The sequence below is a fragment of the Gymnoscopelus microlampas genome, assembly GCF_963454915.1.
Source record: "Gymnoscopelus microlampas genome assembly, chromosome: 9".
Classification (NCBI taxonomy): Eukaryota; Metazoa; Chordata; class Actinopteri; order Myctophiformes; family Myctophidae; genus Gymnoscopelus; species Gymnoscopelus microlampas.
The window spans coordinates 8,240,119-8,261,760 of NC_139946.1; the positions used below are offsets into that span (position 1 = coordinate 8,240,119).

The 21,642-nt window shown below is 42.8% G+C and overlaps 2 protein-coding genes across 2 annotated transcripts in view; both read left to right on the forward strand.

Annotated features, from left to right (window-relative positions):
- gpc1a (glypican 1a) overlaps nt 1-3,840 on the forward strand; it is a 52,459-nt gene extending 48,619 nt beyond the window's left edge. Inside the window, exons 9-10 of the mRNA XM_084067105.1 lie at nt 113-288; nt 1,224-3,840. Coding sequence (XP_083923231.1) covers nt 113-288; nt 1,224-1,411 — 364 coding nt within the window. The 3' untranslated portion in view covers nt 1,412-3,840. The remainder of the gene's footprint in view (nt 1-112; nt 289-1,223) is intronic.
- Nucleotides 3,841-9,906: 6,066 nt separating this feature from the next.
- Nucleotides 9,907-21,642, forward strand: part of LOC311052676 (ephrin type-B receptor 1-like) — a gene marked incomplete at its 3' end in the record, with an annotated part of 89,757 nt that continues 78,021 nt past the window's right edge. Inside the window, exon 1 of the mRNA XM_084067762.1 lies at nt 9,907-10,032. Within this exon, the coding sequence (XP_083923888.1) occupies nt 9,930-10,032 (103 nt within the window). The 5' untranslated portion in view covers nt 9,907-9,929. The remainder of the gene's footprint in view (nt 10,033-21,642) is intronic.

Here is a 21,642-nt window from a genome sequence, read left to right on the forward strand (position 1 = left end):
TCATGTCAGTATCATGGTCAGTATGATGTCATATTTTCCACGTCTCCATTAACACATACAGTAGCACATAACAGTCCATGCATCATAACAAAACCCTCCCTTTGCTCTACAGATACCTTCCAGAGGTGATGGGCGATGGCTTGGCAAATCAGATCAACAACCCAGAGGTGGAGCTTGACATCACCAAGCCAGACATGACCATCCGACAACAGATAATGGAGCTCAAGATTATGAGCAACAGGCTGAAGAATGCACTGGACGGAAATGATGTGGATTTCCAGGATGCAAGTGGGTCTCTTTTCAGTATTACTGTGTGTGTGTGTGTGTGTGTGTGTGTGTGTGTGTGTGTGTGTGTGTGTGTGTGTGTGTGTGTGTGTGAGTGTGAGTGTGTGTGTGTGTGTGTGTGTGTGTGGGAAGAGAGAGAGAGAGAGAGAGAGAGAGAGAGAGAGAGAGAGAGCACTTCATTGGGTGTGTAGACTGTACATTTAGCGGAGAAATACACTGAAGATATACAGTAATATTTGCCACACTATATTATTGATCTCCTCACAGCAGAACAATTGGGTTTGGGCTGAAAACATAGCCAGTAAAAAGTATGGACAACGTTACGCCCATAGACTCTACAGGCTATTTTTCAACAATTTCAAATCCGCCATCTTTCTATATTCTATGCACTCGGAATGTAATGCTATTGGTTGGGACCAATAGCATTAATAGCATTAATTTCTCTCTCTCTCTCTGCATATAGTAGATTCTACTGTATGCAGTTTTAAACTTCAAAGTTAAGGCCTGAGGTTCCGATTCTACAAAATGTCTTCTAAATCCTAACAGTTTTCTGAAAAAACTTATGTTGCCATGTCAGTGGTTTTCAAACATTTTCATGTCAAGGATGCCCAAATGTATATGTATTTGGCCGCCGACCCCCATCTCAAAATATTTTGTTCCAGGGACCCCCAGAAGCAAAGATTTGAGTTACAAATGTTCGCTTTGAAAATATATAAGATTTGCACACATTTTCTTGATTTTTCAAAAATAGCAGATCTACAAGCTCATAGCGCGGCACTCGGTGCCGCGCTATGAGCTTGTAGATCTGCTATTTTTGAATAGCCAAAGTGTAAAACAATGCTTTTTAGCTCAAATAAAAAAAATGACACAGATGCGTCCCAGGTCTTAATGGGTTGAGCCCGCTATAATCTCCACCTGTCTCTACTGGGTGTTTGTAGGCGACGACATCAGCGGATCGGGGAGCGGGATGTGCACGGCCAGCCACTGCACCCGGAGCAAATCGGGCTTGTATCCCTCCCCGCCCAACAACAATCGAGTCCGAGGCACGGCCACGCCCCAGACTCACCCCTACACCCTCCTCCTACTCCTGCTGCCTTGGGCTACTACCCTGCTTCTCCAGCGATGATGGACAGCCGCTGCATCCAATCAGACGTCAAAGAGTTTGTACGGCCTGGGCTGAACCATGGGAAGGACAGAGGCGGGGGGGGGGGGGGTAGAGGGGGGCTGCCGGTGGAAAGGTAACTTTGCCAAAAAAAAAAGAGAAAAAAGGAAAAAAGAGGGCATGAATGGACTACATTTTCTTTTTGACCAAGAGAAGCGACAATGAACATTGACAATTATTCTATGTTTCGTTTTTGCTCGGTTTTTAATGTGTCATTGTTTGAATGTGATCCACTGAGTTTAACTGGGTCTATGGCTTCTGTTGAGTCCTTTCCACTTGGGAATTGAAGAAGAGGGAGAAGAAAAAAGGTAATGCTGACTCGTGATGATGAAGATGATGATTTTTTTTGTTGTTGTTTATTTACGTAAATGAGTGTCCAGTCAGTAGACAGCTGTGTGACCATGCCAACTAGACAGCGGTCATGTCCGCTCCATGAGAGCACACTGAGGTTGTAGTGCTGAGCTTAAGTGCGTTCAACAAGGTGTCTGGTGAGTGGACCTATACAGTCAATCAACTAACTGTCATAATGCAACGAAACAGCATTTCTACATGTTTGGGATGTGTCTGAAATATTGCTGATAAAATGGAGCTCCAAAAATCTATGTTGTTCTGATCTCCACAAGCATTCCAACGGCTTCCTCTTTTGTCAAGTCACTTTGCATTTCAAAAACGAAAGTTTAAAAAAGTGAAGGATTTAAAAAATATATGAAAGTGTAACAAAAAAATAAAAACATTGGAATTTTATGGAATATTAATGCTCTGTTAAACAAGCACAGAATAGCTGTTTTCATAAATCCCAGTATTGCAAATTGCCTTGTTATCATGCTGGGATAATTGCTGACAAACTCCACAAGAAACGGCAAAAGGGACTTTGCTTGTTGAACGCACGTCTGTGTCAGCTTATCAAATGGTATGGACTTATTTCTAAGATATCTAAGATAATGTACAGCAGGTTGAACCAAAGCACTTCGTATAGGTCTGTTTCCAGGAGAAACCCCGTACAGTACATCTCCAACGTGGACAATTACGTTTACTTTTTTTCTCTGTACCTGACAGCAGACATTGTCCCCTGCTCATGGAAGACGATTGATCACCCTGTGACCAAGCCCAGCCGTTTGGTAATGCAGTGTAACGTGAAAATGCATGGACATTACTATAGGGGGAGATTCAATCGGTTTCTTTATTCCTGAAAGGTACAGGTTCAGGGGAATGACAACAATGACACGACTCTACACCCTGGTGATGTTTGCTATATACAGTAGTTACTCTTTATCTTCAGTCTGCATTTGTATACTGTATGCCAGGGGTCTTCAACGTTTTTTCAGGCCCAGGGACACCTTATACGTAGCTGAGAGAGAGAGATGAACCTCTCTGCCGAAAATAGCCGATCTACAAGCACACAACGCCTCGCAGCGCGAGGCGTTGTGTGCTTGTAGATCGGCTATTTTTGGCTAATGTTCACCTCGGAATTGGGATTCTCGGGTTGAAGTGGCGAAAAGGAAATCCATGGGCAACCCCCCTGTAGTAACTCTGAGGGTCCTGGACCCCCCTGTTGAAGACCCCTGCTGTATGCCATTATATGATATTAGGGACCTTTGAACCACTCAGACATTATTAGGCTTAGGCTTCATTTATACACATAATCACAACGCATCGAGGCTGCGTTCTCAGCTATAGCTAATCTGAAATTCTTCCTTTGGTGCGTTTAAACATGTCATACTTCTTTAATATATTCACGCCTTTCCTCGACTGTAACTATAACACCAATGGCACGGCCATACGTCTTTACCCCCAAGGCCTTTGTGTTCTACAAAATGCCATTTCTGACCATTTATTATTATATGATGCAGCTGTGTGCACATATACAGGCATCTGTCCCGTTAATAACATAATGCTATCATCGAGACCCCCTTACGCGAGGTCTTATACTGTCTCTACAGCCCTCTATCCCTCTCATCACCATCACCTCTGTGCCTGAGTCTCCTGGTCTGTCCACCAGGACTAAACAGGGCTCTCATATGAGCCTGAGCTAAACAGGGGCTATAGCCAGGATTCGCTCGTCATCACCGCGGGTTTCTTTCAACTACATAGCGCCATGATGTACGAGACTCGCCAAACTTGCCTGATTTTCTCTACACACATGGCCAGACGGGGCTCGCCAGGGCTTTCTTACGATGGTTGGTATACTTCCTTGCCCCCCCCCCACCCCACTCCACCCCCCCCACAGCACCACTGTCACCACTCCAAGATAATACAATAAAAAATAATTTAAGTCAATATTTTGCCTCTTCTTGTCAACGTATAGTGGATTTGCCTATTGTGCTGACACAGACATCTATAGTGCTTTGCGGTGGTTCCTATAGCCAGGGTTGCCAGATCTGCTTATTATAATTTTCCCGCAAGATTTTATTTGAAAATAGCCGATCTACAAGCTCACAACGCGTCGCATCGCGACGCGTTGTGAGCTTGTAGATCGGCTATTTTCAAATGGCTGATGTATATGTTAAAGTGCTCATGTGGCCCATAGTCGTCGCTTCTTTTGGGCTGGTTTTCCTGGACCTGGTTGCTTGTTTCTCTCGCAGAATCTGGCAACACTGCTGGAGAAACAGAGCTAACAATGTTTTTCAGTCGTAGTCAGCACAACAGCAACAACCACAGAAGTTATGAAGGTGCATTTTGCTTATGATACTGTACATCTGATCTGTATTTTTGCCTCAGTCGTCAGCGTATAACAGATTCTTTAAGAGAGATATGTGTGCAGCTTGTTAGGAATGTGGTCGTATTGATTGGTTTTGAATTGAACTCCCCGTGAGGCCCTTTATTCCAGTGCAAAATGTATAACTCAATATCATTCGAAACCGATGTGTTTCCATCATCTCTCTCATCTCATAATTTCAGTCATTCCAATTCAATCCTGGTTTGGTACGTTTTTTTCCTGATCACGTCCCCAGAGGACAATTTCAAATAACTGACGATACAACCATTTACTTGTAATGGATGATACAGTATGTGTGCAGTAGAAATCAATGGCATTCTTGGTGAAACGCCCCTTTAAAGGTTTCGTCATATTGGTGTTTGATATCTGGTACAACTGAATGAAACAGAAGCTCGCACGTGATGCAAAGAAAGACACACACACACTCATACGGTACATACATAGAGTTCAGTTCACCGTGTACCGAAGCTCCTCTACGCAGATGACATTTCACTAAACGTATCTGTGACTGAATGAAAGCCGACCTGACTCGAGCTGAAAAGTCTTGTTTGTGAACGAGGAAGTGAACCTTTTGTACGTGTCTTTTCTCCTTACAATGTGTGTCTATAGTCATGTAATACGATGGTATTAATTATAATCTATAGAAATAAATGTCAAAAGGCTGGACTGGATTTGCTTTCAAAGGAAGATAGGGAAATGCCCCCACGCCCACTATCCACGGAGCTATCACTTTTCAGGTACTGCTGTAGATGTCAAATGGACTTTTACTGAGATTGTACAGTTTACAATTAAAGGCATTTAGCAGAGATTGTACGGTGAGGTGTTGTCGACATGACTTTTGAATGCCCCAAAAAGCCTCCATTCCCACGCAGCCATCTGACTGCAAAGCACCCAAAGGGACTATACAGTAGCTCCAATGGCTGAGGATGATATTTGGACCCATGTATGTATGCTGGAATGGTCTAATACACTATTAAATCAATCAGAGTATTTTGTATGTTGATGCAGTGTAGAGCAGGGGTCTTCAACAGGGGGTCCTCAGAGTTACTACAGGGGGTCCGCCAAATCTTTGTGTGATATGATTTTTATTTTTGACCGTAACCACTTGAACCCTACTGTATAGCATCCCTTTTCTGAGGAGAACTTTAGCCGAAAATAGCCGATCTACAAGCTTGTAGATCGGCTATTTTTGGCTAAGAGGTGTTTGGTATAGGGGGAAAAAAGAGCGGACCAAGTAAACAAAGAAAGTTGAATCTGAAACACAATTTTATACGATATAGAGTAGGGGGTCCCTGCTTCATCTCTCTCTCAGCTAGGGGGGGTCCTTGGCCTGAAAACGTTGAAGACCCCTGGTGTAGAGAAAGATTGGACCTGTGTATCTATAAGAGGTGGATATACGCTCATGTTCGCACATCTGTTCAGTGGAACAGATGAGAGATACTGTGGCGTATCCCAATCCTAACTTTATTTCACACGCACGCACGCACCATTGCACGTACGTACACACACACACACACACACACACACACACACACACACACACACACACACACACACACACACACACACACACGTTCGTATTACAATATTTGTGAGGACATCAACACTTTAGGACAGCCATGTTATGAATGCCATTTAAAAATAATAATTGCCATTTTAACCGTAAGCCTAAAGCCGAAAAACAGCAGATCTACAAGCCCACAACGCGTCGCGCTGCGACGCGTTGTGAACTTATAGATCAGCTATTTTTCGGTGCACGACACTGGCGCGCAACTAAGTATTAATCACGTTGAACTCTAATTCCAATCCCTAAACCTAACCTCTAAATGTCTAATACCGACCTGAATGTTTTTCTAATAGTAAACGTATCTCTAAAAATGTTTTTTGTAACTATAAAACAACCATTTGTCTTGTCAGGACCAGGAAAACGGTCCTCACCATGTATATTTCTTCAAATTCTACTATACTTGGTCCTCGCAAGTATAGTAATACAAACACACACACACACACTTAATGATTGTATGTATGTGTGCGCTGAGTCATATAGTGTGCTAGCAGTTGAATAAAGGTGATTGTTGTAGTGGCATCCATTGTAACGTCATGTGTAACATCCATTGATCACAGGTGAATGCTTAGAAAATGTTTAGGTTTAGAACATGCGTTGTGAAGTCAGAAAACAACAACATTTGGGTTCTGTTTCCTTTATGAAGACACTTATGTACGCTCTCGTGGGGTTTGAATTGATACCATGACGTTAGAGGTCCTCAGTGTGCTGATTGAGAGGTTCATATAAGCTATGGCTCTGTGTTGCTTGTACTTATTGGCTGTTGTCATTACTTTTGTTTGGTTGGTATAGCCATTGTAGAGACAATTATTAATAAAGCAACCTTGCGGTCCATTCATGTGCAACATGTAAACTCGTATCATCAGCATACCAAGTTGTTTGTGTTCCTCAATTGACTCGATAAGGAAGAAGATTTGTTAATTAAAGGATCACTCAGCCATTTTTAAACTCGGTCTCTATGTGTTTGTTGGTGTGAATGCGAGACATGAATGTATAACAATATATACCGGTATACAAGCTGATGTATTTAAAAGAATACACTATATATATACCGTTTTAAAAGATTTTGTGCCAGGAACCCCCTGGACAAAAGATTTGTGTTTTTTTTTTAAAATTCCAAGTATTTATTTATTTACAAATTTTCAAGATTTCCTTGTTCAAAAATAGCCGCTCTATCTATACAAGCTTTTCTAATTTCTATTTTTTTCCCCGAAAATAGCATTATGTACATGCTCAGATCTGCTATTTTCGAGTAGCCGAAGAATAAAATTGGGTTAAAGTGTGTAAATTGTTCCTCATTTTGCTGGGGAACCCCTGGAACCCTCTCAAGGACCCCCGGGGGTCCCCAGGACCCACTTTGAGAACCACAGCAGAATTTGCACCGTATGAACTACAGCAGAAATACATGTCATGTAGACCAGACCTGGACCTGTGGGGATCAAATAGGTCCTACACTGCGTCTCTCTCAGCCTCTCAGCCAGTGGTGGAAAAAGTACTCACATTTTTTAATTAAGTAAAAGTACCAATATTGCAATATAAAAATACTCTGTTACAAGTAAAAATCCAAAATTAAAAATTGACTTGAGTAAAAGTACAAAAGTATTGGCATCAAAATGTACTTGAAGTACCAAAAGTAAAAGTACTAAATATTTGAAAATAGCCGATCTACAAGCTCACAACAGCCGATCTACAAGCTCACAACGCGTCGCATTGCGACGCGTTGTGAGCTTGTAGATCTGCTATTTTCAAATAGCCTATGTATAAAATAGAGCTAAAGTGGTTAATGTATGTTTCATTATATCATAATTTATATCTGAAAAGTAACTAGTAACTAAAGTTTTCAAATAATTGTAGTGGAGTAAAAGTACAATATTTGCCTCTGAGATGTAGTGGAGTAGAAGTAAAAGTATTGGAAATTGGAAATACTCAAGTAAAGTACAAATACCTCAACATTTTACTTAAGTACAGTACTTAAGTAAATGTACTTAATTACTTTACACCACTGCTCTCAGCCTAATACACATTGAAAGTGTGAATTAAAGTGTGATGCTGGATGAGTTTTGAAACTCAGTGATCGATACTTGTCCTCGCAGACAGTGCTTCCCAAATTCTCTACCCCAGGCCCCACTTTGACAACCACAGCAGAATTTGCACTGTATGAACTGCAGTAGAAAGACATTGATGAAAGGAGGAGGTGAAGACAACTGTGGATTCTGCCCTGGCTGAATGAGAGACCATCGCTGAGGAGGAATCTGACCTGTTCCTAGGTGTTGTGAAGCTAAAGTGAAACATCCTGGGAATTGTATTATTCATTGTTTGGGTCAGGGAAGGTTCCTGCAGCAATAGCATTAATACAGTATACACAATCTGATGCACAGGTAGACTAGAGCTGGTGGTTTGTGTATGTACTTGATACAGTCGAGTTCAGTTCAACGCTATTTTCCTGTGTGTTATATAATACCACGAAATACTTGTAACACAATAAGCTCACAGGATGGCTGCATGTGTGCTCTGGCTTGCAACACAACACAACACAACACAACACAACACAACACAACACAACACAGAGGACACACAGGATCTAAAAACAAAAACAAAACAAACGTGTAGACCACTGTTTCCCAAACAGTGGGTCCGACTCAGCACCCATATGTTAGCCTGGCATTGTCCAGACTGATAACGTGGATTCACTCTCACGTTCCTCCCCGGTGTCAGTCTGGACTTCGGCCCATAGGGAGCGAGTATGAGAAATCAGAAAATGATCGGGCCAATCAGTGACTGCTTTTCAACTGCTGTCTGTACAACAGTGAAAAGCATTACAAAAAAACTGATTTCTTTTACTCACTCCCTATGGGCCGAAGTCCAGACTGATACCGGGGAGGAACGTGAGAGTGAATCCACGTTATCAGTCTGGCCAATGCCAAGCCGCCCATATGTGGGTTGCGAACCAATTTTTACGGGTCGCGAGTAAATACCTCTTTATTTTCTGTTTCCTACATTTTGTTTTTTTAATTATTATTTCAAAAGATTTTCAAAAAATTCCTTTATAAAAAAAGATATTAATTAGAGGGAAGAAGTAGTAAAAATAGCAGATCTACAAGCTCACAACACGTTGTATCGTGAGCTTGTAGATCAGCTATTTTCACTAGTTTGGGTCCCGGGGAGACATAAAATTTCTTGAGCTAAAATGTTTGGTGAGTAGACAAATACACTCCTATTTACACATTATATGCATAAGAAACAGTACAGGATATCTTTATTATACAAGCACGATGTGTGGTGGCTTGAGCGCATCAGCTGTTCTTACAATAAATAAATGGAGTCAAACGTATAAATATTTCCTTTACTGACACCAAATGAATAAAATGGATGGGGAATGGCACCCTCTCACTGCCTCACTCTGTAGTGTATAGAGCATGTGTGTGTATGTGTTTATATGTGTGTGTAAAGGGGGTCCCTTTCTGTGTGTTGCATGCATCTTTAGGGATAGTATCTTCATTGGGTATCCTCTTCCCCTTTAGTTGTCAAACTAGCATAAAAGGATATGTAACTAAATCTGATCTAGATGAACAGCAGAATAAATGTTAATTGAAATGTGATATTGCTGTCCTAAAATAAATAATTTAAAAGAAAGAAAGAAAGAAAAAACAAATAAAAAATAAATAAACCAGTTTTAAATATCAATCATTGAACACAAATTCATGTTGCTAATCTGAACACAACAAACTTATGAAGCCAGTTGTACGTTGGATGCAACCTGGTGCTTTATTACCTGCATTAATCTAATTATTTGCGCGGTTCAAACTTTCACCACTAGATGGCACTGTCCGTCATATATGATCTACCATTTGGTCCATTCTGTTCTGGTCAGGTGGAAAACCCATGTAGACTGGGAAACGAATAGAATGGGCGATTGCTTTAAGATCTACTGTCTCCTGATTGGTCAAAAGGTGTGTGAGATGAGCGGAATCACAGGATGAGAGGTGATCCCCCCCCCCCCCCCCCTCACACACTCTCTCGCAACAGTCTCTTCAGTGTAGCCTATCTGCTTCAGTCCCCACAAACACACTCTCGTTGGTGCAGGTCTGTCATGATGCGGACTGGGATGTAGACAGTGTGTTAGATCCAGATACAGTGGAGTATAGAAGGCATTTCTGTGGAGGCAGACAGGGATCATCATCACCCACTACCAGGGCTGGAGGATGGGAGAGGAGAAGGAGAAGCGGGGAGTATTATTTGTGGACATGCCGCCCGCTTTCTTTACGGTGTTTCTCTGCGCGATTACTACGGCGTATGCAGTGGAAGGTAAGCGGGGTTAGGAGGAGGCTGTTTGGATAATGCATGGGTATTCTGTTTGTGAACGTATTTGTGCAAGTATATGGTTACTGACTGTTAGTAAGTAAATTGCACAAGACAAAGTTAATAGGCTACGATTACGAATGTCTTGTGGATGTGAAGTGAAATCTGTGTAGTGGACACTGCACAGATCATCACCTGGCTTGGAGAAATTGATTGATTGATTAAATACTTTAGCAAAAAGCACAGAAAGTATAGGCTACAGTTCTGTACAAAAGGATGCTAAAAGGATGAAACCCAAGTAAGCACTGTGGCTTAATTGTTTCCATTGGGGTCCATGTGTATTGGGCAGTTACCTATAGGCTACAAAAATGTCATGTAGACCACCAGAGACCAGACCTGGACCTGTGGGGATCAAATAGGCTACACTGCGTCTCTCTCATCCTCTCAGCCTAATATACGTTGAAAGTGTGAATTAAACTGGATGCTGAGTTTTGAAACTCAGTGATCGATACTTGTCCTCGCAGACAGTGAGACAGTGCTTCCCCCCCATGTCTATGACTATGTGGGCCAGCAGTGGATCGAAACGCAAACGAACAGCATCGGCACCTGTCCTGGTCACTCAAATAAGAAAATAGACCAACAAACAATTCAGACACCAGGGTAGGCTAAAACTCCCATTCTGATATGAACCCAGAGGTTTAGGAGGACGTTAAACCAGTAATAACCATCAATTTGTTACAATATGAGCGATCCACTGATGAATTATGGATGTCAAATCAGTTTAGAAATCAGAGATGAAAGCATACAGCTGAGCCGTCGCAGTTTAACGGCGCTGTCCATCACAACGTGCCATTCACCTGTCCGCGGATCAGTGTTGTTCACAATCACGTGTGTGTGCGTGTGTGTGTGCGTGTGCGTGTGCGTGTGCGTGTGTGTGTGTGTGTGTGTGTGTGTGTGTATGCGCGCGTGCGTGCGTGCGTGTGTGTGTGGAGTCACTGCTGTCGCCTGCTGACGCCCGGCTTCTCTCGGCAACCCCGCTGGCCGGTAACCGGAAACCTCGCCCCAAAACACACTCGCCCCCATTTTTCACGCGGACCGCTCGCCCCAAGCGGCTATTTGTTTTACTGAGGATAAGGCTGGGAATAAGGTTATGTTTTGTTTTACTGAGGTTGCGTTTAGGAATATATGGTTAGGTTTAGGCAGAGTTTACTGAGGTGACGTTTAGGAATACCAGGTGGGGACCGTTCCGAGGTCCCCGGATTTGCCCCCGGGGCGAGCGTGTTTTGGGGCGAGCGTTCTGGTATTCGGCTCGCCTGCCTGCCTGCTTGCCGCGCCCCTTATGGGAGCAATAGATTAGTTTACCGCTGCGTGTCAATGGTGCGCGTAATGACAGGCGGCCAGGCGACTGATTATAGATATGTAAATGTATGTGTGTGTGTGTGTGTGTGTGTGTGTGTGTGTGTGTGTGTGTGTGTGTGTGTGTGTGTGTGTGTGTGTGTGTGTGTGTGTGTGTGTGTGTGTGTGTGTGTGTGGTCTGTGATGAGAGAGAGAGAGAGAGAGAGAGAGAGAGAGAGAGAGAGAGAGAGAGAGAGAGAGAGAGAGAAAGCGCTGACAGCTGTTTCTGGTCATAGTGGATTTTTTATTAAGTTATGTATAGGTATAGCTGCTCAGTCAACTGGTGTATCAAAAACTCAGTATGATGATGATCTCTCTCTGTGTGTGTGTGTGTGTGTGTGTGTGTGTGTGTGTGTGTGTGTGTGTGTGTGTGTGTGTGTGTGTGTGTGTGTGTGTGTGTGTGTGTGTGCGTGCGTGCGTGCGTGCGTGCGTGCGTGTGTGTGTGAGAGGGAGGGAGGGAGAGATGTGACAGTTGTTTCTGGTGGTCTTGCCATGTTATTATTAAGTAACTATAGCTGCTCAGTCAACTGGTGTGACTATAACTCTCATATGATCTGACTTCCTTACTGCAATCATAGACCCACTGCTGCCAGCCTGCCACTACATTTTGCTATCCATTAATCCTGTTCACTCTTCTTCTTCATCTCTCTGCTCTCTCCCTTTCTCTCTCTCACACAATTCTTCTTTTTAGTCCTTACTCCTTTCTATCACAATCTCTGTCTTTCTGCCTCACATACATATCTCTATCTCTCTCTCAGTCCCAGGGACGTGCACAGATAGACTCTAGGAGCTAGAGCACCTGCCCTTTGCCCTCTTGACCAGAAGTGCCCTTTTGAAAAAAGGGCACAGCAGGGGTCTTCAACAGGGGGTCCGGGACCCCTAGGGGGTCCTCAGAGTTACTATAGGGGGTCCGCCAAATCTTTATGTGATATGATTTTTCTTTTTACCATAACCACTCAAAACCTAGGATCCCTTTTCTGAGGAGAACTTTAGCCAAAAATAGCCGATCTACAAGCCCACAACGCCTCGCGCTGCGAGGCGTTGTGAGCTTGTAGATCGGCTATTTTTGGCAAAGAGGTATAGGTGTAGAGGGAAAAAAGAGCAGACCAAGTAAACAAAAAAAAAGTATAATTTACTTGAGCACCTGCCCCTCAAAATGTCTGTGCACGCCACTGCTCAGTCCCCGTGCCCCTCCCTTTAGAACAGCAGAAGCGATGTACTTGTGTCTGAGACAGGGATGATACTGTTGACTTTCAGCATGTTTAACCACATTAACTCTGGCATCCTAACTCTGGGGATTGTCGTTATAGGAGAACACTCTAAAAAGAGAAGACTAAAGGCCTCTGAGTCTATGGTTAAAGGTGATGTTACCCAATCAACCTCTGAGACAATGGAGACAGAGAATGGAGATTGGAGAGAAAATTAGGACAAAAAAAAAATCAATGACGATGAATTAATTTGCTCTAGACTAACCAGAGGAACATTCTGATGCTTGTTGGCTTGGTTCCACTTGACCATAAGCAGTGGTGGAAAAGTGTTTTTGTTTTGCAAATCTTTGAAATATATATATATATATATATATATATATATATATATATATATATATATATATATATATATTTAAAGCAAACATCTTTAACTCAAATCTTTGCTTCTGGGGGTCCCTGGAACAAAAATATTTCGAGATGGGGGTCCGCGGCCAAATACTTCATCATTTTGGGTGGTCCTTGACATGAAAAAAGGTTTTAAGCACCACTGATTGGATTGTGATGCTGATTGTGATGCTGGATTTCCCAATAAGGCTTGTGAGGGGAGTGCCAAGCCATCTGACGATCAGCTGGCCCTGCGTGTCAGCAACACCGCTTGTCACCCAGAAACGCTGATTTGTGGTGTGTTTGTTGAATGCTGAGGAGTTGCTTTTGACTCCTGTCCAAGAGATGAGGGGAGACATCTAAGGAGTCTGGAATGGGATTCACACTATACTTGTGACTTTTCAGAGGGACGTGGTACGATAGTTCCTTCAGTAGATGTGCATTGAACTGTTTTTACTGCTCCTACTCAGTGGCGTAAAGTAACTAAGTACATTTACTCAACTACTGTACTTAAGTACAATTTTGAGATATACTTTTACTTTACTGGAGTATTTCCAGTTGTCTGTACTTTTACTTCTACTCCACTACATCTCAGAGGCAAATGTTGTACTTTTACTCCACTACAGTTATTTGAAACTTCAGTTACTAGTTCCTTTGCAGATATCAATTATTACATTATAAAACATACATTAACCACTTTAGCCCTATTTTATACATAGGCTATTTGAAAAAAGCAGATCTACAAGCTCACAACGCGTCGCATCGCAACGCGTTGTGAGCTTGTAGACCTGCTATTTTCAAACATTTTAGTACTTTTACTTTTGGTACTTTAAGTACATTTTGATACCAATACTTTTGTACTTTTACTCGAGTACATTTTGAATTCCGGACTTTTACTTGTAACAGAGTACTTCTACGGTACATTGCAGTATTGATACTTTTACTTAAATAAAACATTTGAGTACTACAATCTCTCTCTCTCTCTCTCTCTCTCTCTCTCTCTCACACACACACACCACACACACACACGCACGCGCGCGCACGTACACTCACACATCTATTACAGAGTGTTCTAGGAGTGCTTCCTGCTCTGTTTTAAGATACTAAAGCTGATATCATAGTCATGACTCCTGAGGACTATAGTGAGTCAAATGCATGCACACGTCTGTGTGTTTGCGTGTGACTTATCTCTGCATACCTCTTTGCATCATAAGTGTCATGGGCATCCCTGGGGAGATGTTATCAATTCAACACACACACACACACACAGGCACACGCACACACACACACACACACGCACACGCACACGCACACGCACACGCACACACACGCGGATGCAGGCGGCTGCCCGGCCAGTGCCATGCTCTGTCAGCTCATGTTTAAAAGATGATGTTTATATATTCATATGATGACAGGTTATCATAGTGACAGACAGACGGTAGAGCTTCATGGGAGCTCGGCCAGGATCCTTCCCACCGGTCCCTGAGGCTCATTCTACATGCAGCCATGCAGGCTTGTCCACCCCCCCCCCCCCCCAGGGGGGCGTCCTTAATTGACTATTAAACGTGTATTACCAAACGCCTTTGTTTTATGCATGTACACAAGGTATGTGAATAATAATTACCATTAGCTGAAGTGCTGTGAACCCATTAAGAGCAGGAACGCAACTGTGTCATTTTTAGATAATCTTTGGCTATTCAAAGATAGCAGATATACAAGCTCGTAGCGCGGCACTCGGTGAGCTTGTAGATCGGCTATTTCTTTGAAATCGTGAAAATGTGTGCAAATCTTTGAAATATAATATATATTTTTAAAGCAAACATCTTTAACTCAAATCTTTGCTTCTGGGGGGGGTCCCTGGGAAGAAAATATTTTGAGATGGGGGTCCGCGGCCAAATACATATAATTTTGGGTGGTCCTTGACATGAAAACGGTTTTAAGCACCACTGATATTATAGCAACTTAAGTTTTTTTTTCAAAAAACAGTTTTTTAGAAGACATTTGCAGAATCCCCAAGCAAAGATTTGAGTTACAAATGTTCGCTTTAAAAAATATACGTATTGAAAGATTTGCGCAAAGTTTCACGATCTTTCAAAAATAGCAGATCTACAAGCTCATGACGGTTTCCACCCGGCAAGGACAATATATGCTTCTTCTTGTGAGCGTGAGGACCATGTGTTCGATTTCTGGTCCCTGTCTTGTCTCACATGTCTCTCCTCTCTCTCTCTCTCTCTCTCTCTCTGCCCTTGGGTCTCCTGTCTCTCTACACACTGACCTATCTGAAACAAGCGCAACATAATGATGCCAGAAATAATGATCGGTCTGGATGTGAGACAGAGAGGCTCATGGTCATGGATACGTATTACTCATGGGGTCATGATGTTATTTTTTTAGTCCCACTAGCAACAGGGATCTAAAAGAGGGGGTCTGTATTGGTCTGTCCCAGTGGCGTGCACAGACATTTTGAGGGGCCAGGTGCTCAAGTAAATTATACTTTTTTTTGTTGACTTGGTCTGCTCTTTTTTTCCCTCTACACCTATACCTCTTTGCCAAAACTAGCCGATCTACAAGCTCACAACGCCTCGCAGCGCGAGGCGTTGTGGGATTCTAGATCGGCTAAAGTTCTCCTCAGAAAAGGGATGCTATGTTTCGAGTGGTTATGGTAAAAAGAAAAATCATATCACATAAAGATTTGGCGGACCCCCTGTAGTAACTCTGAGAACCCCCTAGGGGTCCCGGACCCCCTGTTGAAGACCCCTGCTGTAAACTGGAAAAAAATAACTTTTTTTTCCTTTTTTTCAAAAGGGCACTTCTGGTCAAGAGGGCAAAGGGCAGGTGCTCAAGCACCGCCTAGAGTCTATCTGTTTACGTCCCTGTACCTACAACAGCACCTATCCTACTGATTTTGATCTGACATAGCCTTTCCCCAATAGAGTGCAGAAGTCGTGACGTCACTGCCACTAGAGGGTGCTGTCCCCCAGGGTAGTGGCTTTATTTTTAGTGTTGATACCCCCATAGGGGAATATCTTAGATCACGTCATATAAGAACTGTGTTTGAAAAATAAACACACCACCCCGGCGATTTTACTCATATGGATATGAAGCATCGACTGAAGGTGGAAATGTACACATTTACCCAAAGAGTAACGCAATAAGCGCTAGATACAAGTCAAACAACCCAAAGACTACAGTTCCCATAAAGTAGTAGTGGAAGTGTAGTTCTTAAGATTTTTAAGGCAGAACTAAATTCCATTTCCTCCAGAAACAGGCTGTATCAAATATGAATGAATATCATAAACGATGCAGAGCCACCCCCCTGACAGAAACGCCGGGGTGGTGTGCTTATGTTTGGAACACAGTTCTTATATGACGTGATCTAAGATTCCCTTATGGGGATATCAACACAAAAAATAAAGCCACAACCCAGGGGGGCAGCGCCCTCTAGTGGCAGTGACGTCAGACTTCGGTGCTCTAGTCTATGGTACTTTATTTTATTTAACGATAAAGCTTTCGCTTTCGTTAACAATGTCCTTTCCCACTTTAAGAACCACTGGTCTAGATACTGCTAAATCCTGTTTCCAGTTTGAGGCTGAATGTGAGGTTTGTTCACCACTAACTATAGTCTATCTACACCAGGGGTCTTCAACGTTTTCAGGCCAAGGACCCCTTGACTGAGAGACAGATAAAGCAGGGACCCCCATTATATATTGTATACCAAAACATTTTTTTCCCATAGATTTCATAGGCAGCTTTCATAGACTTGTTTCACAGCATTATCATGTTGGATTCATATTAATGTGTATTTCCAGACATCTAACCATGCACTTAAACAATACTTAGTAAACCTGACCTTTCACTCTGTACTTAGCCTGCTCTATTTCCCCCTATAGCAAACAACTTTGCCGAAAATAGCAGATCTACAACGCGAGGCGTTGTGCGCTTGTAGGTCTGCTATTTTTGGCTAAAGTTCTCCTCAGGATATGGATGCTTGGTTGAAGTGGTTAATGTAAAAATCACACAAAGATTTGGCGGACCCCCTGTAGTCATTCCGAGGACCCCCTAGGGGTCCCGGACCCCCTGTTGAAGACCTCTGATCTACACTGTTAGTTATATATCCATCATGTGACCCATTGCTGTTATGGTACAGTTGGATTTATTTTAGCTGGCAAAGAAAACTCTTAGGGAATTGTTGGGTTTGAGAAACACCTCTGGCCATATTAGCATAACAAATCTGACTAAATGGATTCTATTTCCTCTATTTCCACAATTGAGACTGTTTAAAGAACAGAGCATTGGTGCATATAAAAAGAAAGAAATCTTTTTTTTTTTTCAACCGCAAAATAAACTCCCCCGGCCTCCTTCTCTAGCATTTCTCTGGCTTTCATTATTCCGTGCGTTCAGCTAATTTACAGTTGTAAGAGTCACATCAATAACCTCCTGTCTCAGGCTGAATTGAGTGCTGTACACTCCTTCTTCTTGTTCTTTATACTAAATTGATTGACCCTTTCAACAACGTACGTGATAACATCAATAACCATTTGTTTCAGGCCAAAGGAAAACAATGTCTTTCTTTCAGTTCTTCTAATAGAATAGAACCTCAATTATCTGAACCTCAGACTTCAGAACTCACCTATCTGAAATAATTGATCAGTTACAGTATGTTCAATAGTTGGAATTTGCACTGTAGATACACTCATTTAAAGCCTTTGAACGTTCAATATGAGATGGTACTGAGCATACTAGACTGTGTACAGTATGAAAGCATACCCTGAATGTGTATAAACATTATAGGTTCAATTTCAACACATCTGTGTTTCACATGTTTCATTCATTAAAAAAATCTAAAGAAGATGATCTCAGGATCCGCATGGGAATGGCTCGGTGCCAATGTGGCCAGCCTTTGACGTCAGTCATGTATGACAGTGGTTCTCAAACTTTTTCATGTCAAGGACCCCCAAAATGATATGTATTTGGCCACGGACCCCCATCTAAAAATGTTGTTCCAGGGACCCCCAGAAGCAAAGATTTGAGTTACAAATGTTCGCTTAAAAAATATATATATTCAAAGATTTGCACAAATTTTCAAGATTTTTCAAAAATAGCAGATCTACAAGATCATAGCGCGGCACTCGGTGCCGCGCTATGAGCTTGTATATCTGCTATTTTTGAATAGCCAAAGTAAAAAAGGTCATCATTATTCTGATGCTATATTTACACATTTTGCTGGGTACCCCCTGGAACCCTCTTAAGTACCCCTGGGGGTCCCCGGACCCCACTTTGAGAACCAAGGATGTATGACATACAGTATCTATGATGTATCTGTGATGTGTGAATCCAAATTTTGGGCAAGGTTTCAGCCCATTGCAAGCCGCTTTGACTTTCATTATAAAATTAAAGTTAAATATCTAAGTAGAAAACATACGGTATACGTTAATGTTTTGTGTGTGGAGGTACTAAGTTAAAGATGGGGTGGCGTGATTTTCAGTGATTACCCCCCCCGCCCCCTAAAACATAATCATCAGGTATTATGGTTAAACTAGGAGGAAGATTTTTTTCAAAAAAGTGTACAGAAAGTGTTAAAATTATGTTTTTATGTGGACACGCCTCCAGTTCATTAAGTATACCTGGTTCTCGCCTTAGCACCTCCTCCACCACCTTAGCACCACCCACCTGTCCTAGTCCCTCCTCCTCCTCATGCCCACACCTGTTGTGTTATGAGGGGGAGGGTATACTTTTACTGTGTCATTAAAGCGCTGTTTTTCTATTGGCACGTTTGACCCTCAAGGTTTCAGCCTCCAGGAAGAAACTCAAAATAGTCAGAGAAGACATAAAACACCATACAAACACCACCAGGGGGGCTTAATGAAGTTCTATCAACCTCATAGACACATGAAAAACAGAAAAAGTGCAAAACCATGGCACCACCTCTTTAAATGTGGTGTTGGACAATCACGCACGCACACACACACACACACACACACACACACACACACACACACACACACACACACACACACACACACACACACACACACACACACACACACACACACACACACACACACACACACACACACACACACAGATCCAGACATACCCTAGACGGTCGGCTAGCCTGCACCTGCAGAGAGCCACGCCGTGAAATGTCTATTTGGCTGAATCTACTCAGTGAGCCGAACAGCCAAATAACCCGTTTCCACATCAGTAATAATAAGACATTTTATTCAATTCTCTTATTACCATACTCTGAGGTGAGGGTGTGTGAGTGAGATCGTTCAGGCTCTATACCTCAGCATATGATTGAACATAATGGCCCACTCTTTATTTGCTGCTTTAGACCAGGCCCTATGCCAGACACCTCGGGGGTCCTGCTGTGGCCATATGGTATCACAAATAGTCATTATGGGTCTTACAGCAAGGCTGCTGTGCTACCATCAGAGCAAAACAAAGGAAGGGCACATGAGGGCTCACACACACACGCGCACGCACACGCACACACACACACACACACACACGCACGCACGCACGCACGCACGCACGCACGCACGCACGCACGCACGCACGCACGCACGCACACACGCACGCACACTAGTGTCACCCGTACCCTTGGGCAGGTGTGTACTGTTGGGTCACCTACCATCCTAAATGTCTGGGACAGGGACAAAAGGGAGCCATGGGTCTGTGAGGAGAGACGGATACGGATAGGTTAGCAACAGGGACAATGATTTGACTCTGCATGACGCCAGTCATGATGATATCAAAGGTCCAATGTGAACGAGAATAAGGTGACGGGGGAGAGAGAAGGACTACTAAGAGAGTTACAAACGTTCGCTTTAAAAAAAAATATATATATATATTCAAAGATTTGCACACATTTTCACGATAAAACCAAAAATAGCCAAAGAAATAAAAAAAATTACACAGATGCGTTCCCGGTTTCAATGGGTCAGAGAGAGAGAGAGAGAGAGAGAGAGAGAGAGAGACGCAGGTCAGCTGGTATATACACGGTTAGATTGATGGACCTTCGGACCTCCAAACCAATAACTGTCCGGATCCTCCTTTTACATTGTTTAACAAGCTCTCGGGATTTGATTGGCCGTTAGCAGGCTTGTAAAGCAGACCAACAACAATTTCTAACTTCCCCGTTCATTCACAGCTGGCTGTGAAACAGCAGTGGGTGTTTTTCCACAACAATAATAAGTCACTTCATTCTCTGGTTTGTTTGTTGAACTACACACTAATGTGACTCCACAAACTGTTACTGAATGTGTCCTTACATGAGAGGAATACTAGGCTAGGCTGACACATGAAAAGAAAATACTTTTTCAGGGTTATTTTGCCTTATGAAATAGCACACAGTGGAGGGAACTGATACAGTATAGCATTCATTATAAACTGTGGGCCAAATGCAAATGGCCAACATTCCCATTCATGTTTGTTGGTTTGTTGTTGTTGTTATTATTATAATTGTTTTACTTTATTGTTTGTGAGTAGCTAATATTTTTGCTTTGTCTTTTGCTTTTACCTTTATGCCAATTAACACTTTTCTGTGTCGTCATTGCTATTGTACCGTATTGAATTAGGAGCCCCCACCGGGAGGACGTAGCGCCTCCGCCCTACTCCTCCTGTTCAACATCCCCTGCTGACAGCCAGGCGCTGCCCCGGCCAGCAGCCTGTAGAAGTCGCTAGCGCAGCCAGTGACAAAGATGGCCCTCCCTGCCTGTGGAGGGCAATTAGCTCTATTGTTAACTTCAAGGCCTGCATAAAAGGGCTGGCTGAACAGCAGCTGGACCTAATTATAACCATCAATTAGTTCAGTAGTTGTGCCACGCTCCTTTTATACAGCAGTGGTTCTTCTAAACCTTTTTCTGGATCAGAGCCCTCTTCTTGGACATCTCAAAAGACGTGTTGTTAAGTGCTACATCCTATATAGCCTGGCTGGGGGGACGATGGCTCTGGGTTTTATCTAGTCGTTTATTGTTAGTTCCTTGTTAGGCCAACCAGCCGACCAATGCTGGTTGGCCTAACTGCATCAGTCAGTCAGTCAGTCAGTCAGTCAAAGTCATGTCTGTCTTATTGCACTGGTCCTGCTGGTCCAGCCAAAAAACATGTTGTACACCAAGTGGTTTTCAAAATGTTTTCATGGCAAGGACCCCTAAATTGATATACTATATTTGGCCGCGGACCCCCATCTGAAAATGTTTTGTGCCAGGGACCCCCAGAAGCAAAGATTTTCGTTAAAACTGTTGGCTTTAAAAATATATATATTCAAAGATATGCACACATTTTCCACGATTTTTCAAAAATAGCAGATCTACAAGCTCATAGCGCGGCACTCGGTGCCGCGCTATGAGCTTGTATATCTGCTATTTTTTAATAGCCAAAGCTAAGTGGTTAAAATGATTGTGACGCTATGTCAACTAATTTCGCTGGGGACCCCCTGGTACCCCCCCCCCCCCCCCCAAGGACCACTGTTGTACACCACTGATGGTGAAGAAGAAGAAGAATACACAGGAATAAGAGGCAGAAAAGGTGGGAGCAAAAGTACACAGTAAAATCCTCAGTGTCAATTGAACTCTGAGAGCATTTTACTGAGTACAGTAGCTAAAGAGTGGTGCAGCTGTTGTGT